General features: G+C 37.7%; 1 protein-coding gene across 10 annotated transcripts in view; it reads right to left on the bottom strand.

Annotated features, from left to right (window-relative positions):
* Window positions 1–4,943: 4,943 nt before the first annotated feature.
* The window catches only part of rapgef6 (Rap guanine nucleotide exchange factor (GEF) 6), a 287,599-nt gene continuing 280,555 nt past the window's right edge, over window positions 4,944–11,987 (bottom strand). For all 10 annotated transcript variants that reach the window (XM_028812817.2, XM_028812819.2, XM_028812818.2 and 7 more), the window contains 2 exons: window positions 10,088–10,402; window positions 4,944–7,384 (listed from right to left, as the gene is read on the bottom strand). In XM_028812817.2, the coding sequence (XP_028668650.1) occupies window positions 7,362–7,384; window positions 10,088–10,402 (338 nt within the window). In that variant the 3' untranslated portion in view covers window positions 4,944–7,361. The remainder of the gene's footprint in view (window positions 7,385–10,087; window positions 10,403–11,987) is intronic.

The raw sequence follows: 11,987 nt of genomic DNA, 5'->3' as shown, positions 1-11,987 counted from the left end.
GGGGGTCTCACCGCAGTACCTGGCAACGCTGAAGCCGACTTCTAGAAAGGACTGGAGGTGAGGTCAGATGTAGGTGCTGCTGGGTGTCCGAGTCAGTGTTACCGTGTAGTCCACAAAGACCAAACCAGCCTGTGCGCTTACTGTGCTGACATTGCAGTCCTGCAAATAATAGGATATTAGTGCATTGTGGTACAGTCGGTGGGGGTTTAGGGGGCTGGGTTCACCCTGTCATGTCATTTTCTAATCTGCTTAATCCAGACCTGACCTGCAATGTCTTTGGGCAGTGGGAGGAAACACACACAGAGACACAGGGAGGACTCAGGATGCTAACCCAGGGTTCCTTACAGCGAGGCAGCAGCACCACCATTGCATCACCACATTTACCTTGTACAGTGAGGAATAAACTATCATTATTAGGAAATTATATAGGGATAAATATTGTGGTGGACAGCTGGGACCCTTGCCTGGCCGGGATGCCTCAATGATGGAAGGACCGGGCAAGAGGACACATCCACAACAATACCTCCCCCGGGATGCAAGAGGGCAGCCTCCCTGGATTGCATTAGGGCCACGGGCTTGGAGCTTGGAGGCTCAACCCTGTTGGGGTCCATGGTCACCCCGAGGGGTGCCTAGATAGTCCCTGAGCCATGGACTGCAGCACTTCCACCACACCCGTAAGTGCTGCCAGATGTGGAGTACTTCCGGGGACCCTTCCAGCACTTCAGCCATACTCGGGAGTACTACCGAAGGAAGATTGGAGTGCTCCGGGTACATTATAAAAGAGGCCGCCTCACTCCATTCCAGGAGCCGGAGTCGGGCGGCAGGGCATGGAGCTTGCGGGAGAGGAGTGGAGGCGGCAAAGGAAAAGAAAGGACTGAGCCGTGAGTTGTTTTATTTGTGATTTGTGCATTCAGAGTTGGAAAAGGCAGCGAAGAGAATAAAAGCGTGTGTTTTGGACATTCTGAGTCTGTCTCTGTCTGTGTTCTGGGCATCTTTCACACTATGTCTCTCTATTATAAAAAAAAATCTTGGGACGAGATGAGACTTTTTATCCTGTGACGAAACCTGATCTTTTGAAGAGAGACAGAGAAGACAGACAGAGAGACACTTTCACGGCCCGCGAGACGGACAATTCACGCCCTACTTACAACCATTTTCAAACAAGAAAAATAGTATTTGTTCCCAATGAAGAGGCGTATCTGCGAGAATTAAAAGATTTGTTGTTTGGTGAAAGTGAAATCCACATACGCTGTCACACTTGGGTCACAGAGTTGCACAGATACACAGGAGATTTTAGAGACAGAAACGTTATTCAAACACTTCAAACAAACAAGTTTCTTTCAGGAGTGAATCGAGCTCCACGTGTAGTCTGAGGGGATAGTTCTGTCTCTCAATGAAAAGAATAGAAAATCTTCCTCTTCATAGGGGCGCACCTTGGGAGCAGGACCCCCAGGAGAAGAGGATGTCTGGGGGAGAAGAGAGACAAGGCAGTGAGACAAAAGGACAGCTGCTGTACAGGTTTTTAAATGTTTGAAGTGCCGCGCGAGATGCAGATCACAAGGCACGGCAGCAGCAGCAGTAAGCCAGCAGCTGATCGAGCAAAGAGGAGATAAAAAAAACAAAAAAACTATTTGTTTCCCATTGTATCACCGTTTAAGAGGGGGTTTCAGAGGATCGACCGCGTCTACTTGGGATGTGTTCAGCCCACCTTTTCACAACGCTAGTGGCAGAGACGTGAAGTGGCTGGCGTGTAGTGCAGGTCGAGGGGGGGACGAAGGGGGTGGGGCAAAGCCCCCTAGTGTGTATGTGTGTATATATATATATATATATATATATATATATATATATTTAGAGCTTCATCCTGAGTGTCTTCTGTGCCATTTGTGTGTGTCAGCTGCATTAACAGGGACAGTTTCCATTGAGGTCAATACAGTTTGCACACGTTTCTGATAGCTTCTGTATCCATACGATACTGTATATAGCTCTCCGAAAGTGTGGCTGTCCTAATCTGTCTCAGATTTACTCCTTCACAAATTCATGCCTGTACGCGTGACTAAACACAAAAGTTAAAACTTGCGATGGCAACAAAATGTGTCATTTTGCAGCTTTCGCATGACCTGGATTCACAATTTATATTAATGTGGAAGATGAGTCTGATGCTAAATTGACAAATCACTCATTTCATCAATGAATAACACTTCAAAAATAGTTGGAACAGGATATAAAATACAACTAAAAACAGAAGGTCGTGATTTGTAAATGCTCTTTTACCCATATTTAATTGTAAAGAGGACAACGATAAGATATATAAAGCTTAAACTAATCAAGTTAATTTATTTTGTTATTTTAGTTCAATACGCATTCACTCTTGAGTGTGGTGCCTGTCGCACATTCCAGACAAGTTTTTGACAGGAGTGTCTTTAGCACAGAGTTACTGCATGTCTCCTGTCTTTTTAATAACATTCAAGAATCGTGTGGGAACTGAAGACGCTAACTGCTGTAGTGTTGAAAGTGGGATTTTGCCCCATTCTTGCTCGGGATAGGACTTTCACTGCCTGCCACTGCTGGGTGTCTGTTGCCGTATTTTGCACTTTATAATGCCCCACGTTCTCAGTAGAGGACATCATGCACCCGCACTCTCCGTTTGCGAGGCCACACTGTTGTAAAGCATGCTCAATGTGGCCTGGCATTATCTTGATGAAATAAGTGTGCACATCCTAGAAAAAGACGTCTAGGTGGCAACATATGTCGCCTCACAATTCATATGTATAATCCTCTTCAGCATTAATGGGGTCTTCATAGATGCCATGGGCACTAACACCCCATATACCGAGACAGAAATGGTCTTTTGAACTTGACATTGTTAACAATTGGGGTGACTGTTTTCCTTTTTGCCAAAAAGAAAATGAGGTCCATCTTCTCCAAAAACAAGCTGAAAGGAAGACTTGTTAGACCATAGCGCCCGTTTCAATTTTGCATCAGTCCATCTCTGACGAGCTTTAGCTCAAAGAAGTCGCCAGCATTTCTGGATGTTGCTGATGTAAGGCTTCCTGTTTTTATAGTAGTACTACTTTGCATTTGTAGATGCCATGAAGAACAGTGTTTGCTATCAATGGTTTTCCAAAGTACTCGGGAGCTGCAGAGGTTGCATTCATTACAGAAGTGTTTATACAGTGCCACCTGAGAGCTCGAAGAAAATGGGCACTCAGTGTTGGTTTGTGACCTTGTACTTTGGGTACACCAGTTTCTTTAAATCTACTGATGAAGTTCTAAGACTGTAAATGATGAAATCCATAAATTCTTAACAATCACACACGAGAAATGTTGTTTCTAAATTGTTCAACCAGCAGTTTAATACGAAGTGCCACACTTTGCCTAATCCTAGCTTGTAAATGCCAGAGCCTTTCGGAGACACTCCTTTTACAGTGCCACATGTTACCTCTTTACCAGCAGAATGTTCCAAAAGGGCTTTCAAGACACATACCACAGGTAAACAGGCACCTGGCCCAACTTTTGTAGAATGTGCTGTAGGCATCAAAATTGGAATTAGCTTATCGTTCACATATTTTAAGTGTATGTCTTTGTACCATTTTCATTTAAATATGGGTAACAGTAATTTTAAAAGTTACTGCGTTCTCTTTTTTGTTTGCATTTTACATACTGTTAACAGCCTTTCTGGAAATAGGGTTGTATTTTAAAAATGGTCAGAGAGACCCCTTGATTGTTTCCTCCCTTAATATTACACAAAAAATGTGTGCTGAGATTTTAATAGGTAAGGAGTCAGAGAAGATGCTGCGTGTTGATTGGCACAAACTGCACTCTGACCGCGTGTCAGTAAGGATCCTAAAATTACACGAAGTCATATTGCATTGTGTATGTTGTACAGAACGTACAATGCTTGAAACGTGTTCTGCCATTTTAATTGTTTTTGTTGAAAGGCACCGAGTTGCTGTAAATTAAAATAACAAAGTAAGGAGTACAGGTATATGCTGAAGGACACTAGTGGAAACTGAAGCCACTCAGGATGTATAGCTCACTTGCCACTGAATCTGACAATTCTGCAATAATACTATCATGAATGGTTTTAAAAAGCAGTGGGATGTGATAAAGATAAAGATTTTATATACTGCTGTTTATAGCATACACCATCAGGAGTCTCCAGTATCTGTTATGTGGTAGCGCTAACCAGGATGCCCAAAAGGATAGTTAGCATTAAGAAATTAAAACCACGTCAACCAATGTTTTTTATATGTTATTTATTGTCCAACTTCGTGTCAGTCAAATCATGTTCCATACTTCCTTTTAAACAAAATATAACATTTTAACTCAACTGTTAAAAATACAAAACGCATACAGGCAAGAGAGCGTCTTTCTAAAAGACATAAATATACAATATCTATTCAAATCTTGAGACAAAACATGACTTCTTCAATAATACTTCAGGTACAGACAAGTGCAGAAAAAATATTTTTGCTGCATATTGTTGCAGTTGTGCAGTTTGTCCAATATTGATATTTTTACATTTTCTTACACATATCCCAGAGTGTAAAGCAAGTATAGTATTTTAAGACAAAAAAGTTTGCCAGTGATAAAGAATTACTTAAAAAAAGAAGAAATGATTCCAGTTTAATTGGCAGGATCTCTCTCTTAGCTTGGCAATATGGCAGGTGCTCAGGTTAAATCCTCAGGGATATCATTTCATTTTGCAAGCCAGCAAACTGCAACACTTCTGGATTTCATGTGTGTTTTGTCAAGTAGAGAAGCCACACCAAATTAGCATTTTGTTGCATTTGCTGCTCTGAGCTAAACTCACGTGTCAAACACAAGCATCTACCCACTTCTACACATCCCCTGTTATAAATAAAACAGAAAGCCGCTCATTTTGTGCTTCTTATTTGTACTGCCATTCAATTTCTGACCTGCTCCCAATACAGCAGTCCTGCTGGTCATTTAAGAAAAATGTCCAGACGTAGTTTTAGTTTTTCCCCACCCACACTTATTTAGGGGTGAAGTTCAGCATGAAGTCTCTCACTGGCCTATTTCTAATAAAGCTGTGCGAAAACATATAAGCTGTTTGAAGATCAAACTTATGCTAGGTTGCTTCATAGCGTCCTAACAGACTGCTCCAGTTGTTATACACACTCTCTTGAGCTCTCTGCCATCACTCGGCAGTTCTGCATTACTTCACATACTGTACTGAGAACAATGAATGATAACAGGAGTGTCTACAAAGGTTAAAACAAGGCAAAATTGGTTACGTTCTGACCATTGTTTTAAATTGAAACTGTCAAGGTGCGACTTTGAATGGGTTGGTTAGAATAATAACAATGAAAAAAACACAATAGAGGCTTATTTCAGGGTACTTTTTCCTGTTTTTACTATTTGCCACAATGGCAGAGGAGTGTTATCTCCTTAAAGCTGTTTACTACAGTATATACAACATCGTGTCCAGTTGTTCCCACTGATCAATATGATCAGTTGATTTGAAAATGAAACATAGCAAAGCAAGACGCACAGTACAGAATAGGTTTAAGTTACAGAATATAGTTTAAGTTTAAACAATAATACTACATTTTGTTTAGGTTTTGACAGGAAATGTGCAAAGTTCCATAATGGCCTGAAAGTTTACAAGCTATGCTGGCTCCATTCCAGCATATCAATAAAAACACGGATCAAGTTTCAGATGTAGTTAAACACATAACTGAATCTGATTCTTGGGCCTGTTTTTCATTACAGTACAGCGAACAGTAACATTTTCCACTTTGTGTAATGCAACTCCAAGTCCTCCAGAAGGTATTCCAGTTTAAAGCTCTGAAACAGTTCTAGTAAAAGCTTTAAAAAAAAAAAAAAAAAAAGGAGCAAAAAACTATAAGAGGGTACGGAGGAGGCAGTCATTCCCACAAACTTTCATCCAGTGCTGCCCAGCCTGCACTTTACAAAAATAAAATAAATAAACTCAGAAGCCATCTCTTCCAATGATATGCCACACTATTATTTACAATGCTTAGGTGCTAAATAACAACCTTTTATCTAATTCTAGGAATTATTTAATACAAAAGTCTAAGTGAAACAAAGGCATCCTGCAATGCTGCCTGAAAAACCTCAGGCAGCCACAATCGTATGGCATTGATATAAAATATTAAAATACAGTTTTCTGTAGATATATTCTTTATCTGTACACATTCTCAAACATGTATATTAAAACAAAAATATATATATTACCTTTAATGTATTCAAGTTTGTTTTTGACATATTGGCAAAGAATGGACATTAACAATGAATATAGCTTAATAATATACCACCTACATCCATGGTCTACATTTAAACCAATATATTACAGTATTTTTGCCCACCCCATATTTTTGTGGAATAAAAGAGTGATAAGATGCTATGGGTCCTGTCCGTGAAGAGCAGGAAATGACCCTCTAAACCCCAGCCTTACATCTTACATAACAAAGGCTTGTGTGTGGCAGCAGGCACTTTTAATCAGGTGATGGAGTGTCCACGCAGCTTGTCTGATGTCTAAAGGGTGAGATCTTAGCTTCCATTCATGTTGCTAGGATAAATTAAGAAGAACACACAGTGGCCATGAAATACTGGGGAATATTTCAGATGACCTCAGCTCTGCTCTTTTCATGGCAGCAATGAGCTTGTTTTATGAAAAGAAAACGTTTACAAGCATATAAAACCTCCAGTAAAAATCTAAATCTTGCACTAATGTAAAGCCTCACACCCTGGATCAATCTGTCCTTTCAGTTTTTCGTGGCGGTACAACAGCCATATATAATCATTTTTTTATGATTTCTCACCAAAGTGCTTTCAGTTGAAGGACAAAAAAAAGTTCTTTTGTTTTTCAATTTTGCTCCATAAAATGTGCTTTGAAAGTCAGTGTTTTCAAATTATTTTAAATTAGCAATAAGAAGTTAAAAAAAACATAATGTGCCTCTGCACTAGTCAATCACTCTGCCATGTTGCTGTGGTCTCTTCAGCTCATTCTGATCCCTATTGCTAGAATGTTGTAGATAAACTTAAAACATATACATTACATCAAAGCGTGGGCCATATTTAACAAACATTATTCTAGCACAGTCTCAAAAATTTTACTTGGTAAAAAATAATTTCCCAGTTTTGCATGTATTTCCATTTTGTATTTTTCCCCTTAAAACAATTACTAATATCATAATATTATTACAGAGAGTTTAATGCTTGGTTCTAATATATACAAGCCATAAAAATAAATTTCTTTTGCAAGAAAAGCAGCATGTTGATGTAGTTAGCTTATTATACCACAGGTTTCTTATCCAGTGATACAATGAAGTCCTTAAAATCTGGAAAAATGTTCAGTGCTCTGGTCCAGTAGCCTAAACTGCTGACACTTGCTCTTCTGCAAGAAATAAATTTAAAAAGAGATATGAACATAACTTCTGCACAATGATAATAACAATCAAAATACATCCAAACTTGATACAAGTGTACAGGGTAAATCAAATAAATAAAACAACTCATGTAAAACAAAAGCATTTAGTCAAACATCCTGTTTGGTTTCTGCTTCACTGTAACAAAGAATCTAATAAGTACAACACAAAGTGCAATAAAATGCAAATATTTATTTAACTGCATCACATAATGCATGCTCATATTGGGTACAACTTCACTGCATAGCAGTTAATAACTTTGAAAAGCAGCAACACCAGCAAAGTAGCTGGTTCTGTGCAATCGCGGAAGGACTCTTTTTTTTGTAATTTAAATAGTGTTTAATGACCAGTAAAAAAAAATGCAATTTGTTGGGTTAAACACCAGATATTATTCAGAAAACTGCATCCAATAAAAAGGAAGACTTTCCTTTGCCTAGATTTGATTCCAAAAACAAATCTGGAATTAGGATAAAATATTTTCTGTAACATTTTGTTATGTAAATAAAGTTTCTACCCTCATAAATAAAACAATCACATGTAGTGCTAAACTGGAGGAAGGTTAAAGGAAGTAAGCATCCATTAAAGTGGCAAGAAAAAGTATGCAAACTGTTTGGAATGACCTAGTTTTTTGCATTAACTGGTCATGAAATGTGATCTGATCTTCACCCAAGTCACAAGTGTGTAAGTGTACAAACACAATATGCTTAAGCAAATAACACACAATCTTTCATGTGGTTATTGAGCACATCCAACAAAAATTTTCAAAAAAAAAATCAAAAAAGTGCATTGTGGAAAAAGTATGTAAACTCTTGAAATTTAATAACTGGTCAGATCTTCTTTGGCAGCAATAACCTCTACCAAGCACTTTCAGTAATGGCAGATCAGACCTGCACAGCATTTACAGAACTGCTTCAGGTAAATAATATTCTTGGTATGCCTGATGTGAGCAGCTCTCTTGAGGTTGTTGAACTATTGCGTTAAGGTCTGGGTTCTGACTGGACTACTTCAAAAGGCAGTTGTTTTTTTTTTTAAACAATTCTGAAGAGAATTTACTTTGACGTTTAGGGCCATTGTCCTGCTGCATCATTCAATGTCTACTGAGCTTCAGCTGGTGGACAGCTACCCTGACATTATCTTGTAGGACACCTTAATAAACTTCGGTATTCATTTTCCCCTTGATAATGGCAAGTTATCCAAGCCCCAAGGCAGCAAAACAGCTACAGTACCTATTGCTGGAATGATGTTTTCATGTTGGTATGCAGGGCCCTTTTTCCACCATATGTACTGCTGTGTACTCATTTTCTGAATAATTCGACCATAGTTTCATCAGTTCAAAAAACATTTTCCCAATAGCATTATGGAATGTCAAGCTGGTTCTTGCCAAACTACAGGCATGCAGAAATGTTTATATATATATATATATATATATATATATATATATATATATAAGGGAGCTTCCTTTGTGTCCTGCCATGATCATGCTTGTTCAATATTTTGTGCATGGTAGATCCTTTTGCCAATGATTCCTTCAAACCTTTGGTTTGTAATCTAGGGTTATTTTATATCATTGAGAGTTCTGCATTGTGCATTTCAAGTCCTCTTAGCTGGATGCCCACTTCCAAGGAGAGCAGCCACAGTATTAAATAATCTCCATGTACACACAGCTTATCTAACTGTGGAATAATAAATAAGTAAACACTTTGAAATTACTTAGTAACCCCTTCCAGCTTTATGCATATCAACAATTCATGATCACAGATCTTCTGAGATCTCTTTTTTATGAAGCATGCATCACATTAGCAGATGCTTCTTGTGAATAACAAATGTTTTAGACTTATTTTTTTATTGGTCAAAGTAGCTCTAAACCACACCTCCAATGTCATTTTACTGGTTGTACTTCAGGTATGCTAACCCCTGATTCCAATTACCTTTTATTGAAGTCATTAGTCTAAAGGCTCACATACTTTATTCAAATATTCACAGTCTACGCTGGAAAATGTATTTAGTATGTACAAGAACAAAAGAATAATTTGTGCATTATTAGTTAACTCTGATTGTGTTTATTATTGTAACTTATATCAGACCATATTTTGGGACAAATTTATATTAAAACGGTTATTTCCATACTTTCTCTTGCCACTGTATATGCAAAGTCAGATGATATCATGTTTGTAAACGCTGTTTATAATGTGACCCCGAATATACACATAAATATTTCAGTAGATGCATTTGGACTGTATGAATGATCTATAATAACAAGAAATAAAATTAATAAAAATCTGGTGGCATCATGAGCTGATTTTTCAGCACACTGTCAATGACTTACAAGATGTCATCTTTACGGTAGCATTTGCACATGGAAGTGAAGATTACGTATTGTAAATGCTGATAGTAATTACTGAAAATCTGAAAATTTATTTTGTAAAAAGTGTATTTGAAAAGCACACATTAACATATTACTAGTTATGCAGTCTGTTCTCATACATTGTTTCAATACAAGTATGAAAAACAGTAGCACTACATTACACAATGATGTTCCAAAATGTGACTAAGGGGGGGAAAAACACATTTGGTTAGTCTTAAAACAATGTAGAATGTTTAAATGGCGTACTATCCAATAAGTAATACATTCGATATCAAATTAAAAGAAAAAATGGTTTAGTAACACATACCATCCTCATGACTATCTTGTGCTCCCTGTAGACTAACATTTGCTAGTTTAGAGTCATGGCTGTGCCAATTGTGCGTCTGGGACTGAACTAGCATCTTCGACTGAATGCCAGCTTCTGGTTGGCAATCAATGGTGCCATAGGGAGACACCATTTTTGACCTGTGCACTGCCACATTATAGTCTGGAGGTTTTAAATGCAGCTGCTTGCGGGAAGATCCTTCTTTTACATCCACTAAAGGGATTCCCAGGTATCCCGGAGGGGTGGGTGGTGGGCCTCTATATCTACTGTCCTTCTGAGGTGAAGTGACACAGTACACTGGGCACAAGAGACAAGCAGTGGGAATGTTAATGAGAAAAGAAAGTGACAAAAATTAAAAACAATGAGATGTTAACCATGTTACTACAGGGTATACATAGAGAAAGCAAGATGAATGACAGCAGCAGATTTTAAGAATAAAGGTCCCTCCCACCACATTTCCAAGATTTCTCGCAATGTAGCTCATTGCATTGATAATGCAGCAAAGGCTCAAATGTTCTGTTTCATGGAACTTTGGTGAACAATGACAAACTGTTGAAACTGCACCTCCTAATTTTTGTGGAGGTGTTTATAATAAACTACAATCACACAAGGAGGTGTTTTGGGTTTTTAAATTAAATTCTAGTAACTGCAGGGAAATGAGGGCTTCTATTGATTTAGGATGTTTTCTATAAATAGCAACCTGATTGCTTTCAGAGTGTGTGAAATTCTTCAATTGTATACAGTTGAGCAATACCTTTTATTATCTTATATTTATAGTATTGTATTCTGAAAGCAATTAAACCTTTCCCCTTCATCATGAACATGAATTATTAAAAATAGTGAGATCAAAGGATATATAAAAGTCTTTACATTATAGCACAAGACTATAGACTGTAAGATTTTCTCATAATGGCTCTACATGCTAAGGCATATACATTTGTTATTAATTATTTAGATACAGACCTGATGCTTCAGTCAAAGTTTACAGCTATTGGTCTAAGCTAATTCTATATGGAATTAATGTGGAACTTTACTATACTTCTTAAATCAGTGCCTACAAATGTTCTAGATAGATTTTGTTAACTTGGTTCTTTCAGGTTTATTATCAAGTATAATCTTAGAAACATTGAAAGATTATTTGCAAAAGGAATCTGTTATTTAGTACATGATAGTGTTCAGAGCACATTTATAATTTTGTTTATTGTATATAGTATAGTAATTGGGAATGTAATTAAGAGTAATAATTCTGTTATAACATCTTGATTATCTGTTTTATGAGAAAAATAAACTATAGCATTATTTTTATTATACATTTTTGAATTATAATTTTGTTACTACTACAATTGAATTTTAGTAGAAACACTGTAAGTCCTAAATAGTTCTTTTGCATGACAACTTCGAATAATCATTTAATCTAACTAATATGTCTCTTAGATGTGTAAGGAAAACCAGAGTATCCACTGAAAAAGCCATGCAGACAAGGGAAGAAGGCACAAACTTCGCAGGGATAGTACCTGAGCAATCAAACTCAGTATAGTGGATTACTGAAGCAGCAGAACAAACCACTGCAGCTCCTTGCAATCTCCAATTTAATGTTTTTTTTTGTTCATTTATTTACACTAATTGATTTAAATTTGTTTTAAAGCTCTTAATTAGACAGTCATGTCAGTCAGTTTCCAACCCGCTATATCCTAACACAGGGTCACGGAGGTCTGCTGGAGCCAATCCCAGCCAACACAGGGCGCAAGGCAGGAACACATCCCGGGCAGGGTGCCAGCCCGCCACAGAGCTCTTAATTACCATTGGTTTAAACAATACTGCAGCAAATTCCAAATCAAAAATAAATGGGTATGAAAGGGCAGCTTTAAAACTAAAACAAAGA

The sequence above is a fragment of the Erpetoichthys calabaricus genome, chromosome 11 (assembly GCF_900747795.2).
Source record: "Erpetoichthys calabaricus chromosome 11, fErpCal1.3, whole genome shotgun sequence".
Taxonomy (NCBI): domain Eukaryota; kingdom Metazoa; phylum Chordata; class Cladistia; order Polypteriformes; family Polypteridae; genus Erpetoichthys; species Erpetoichthys calabaricus.
This window is presented reverse-complemented; position numbering and strand designations above follow the sequence as displayed.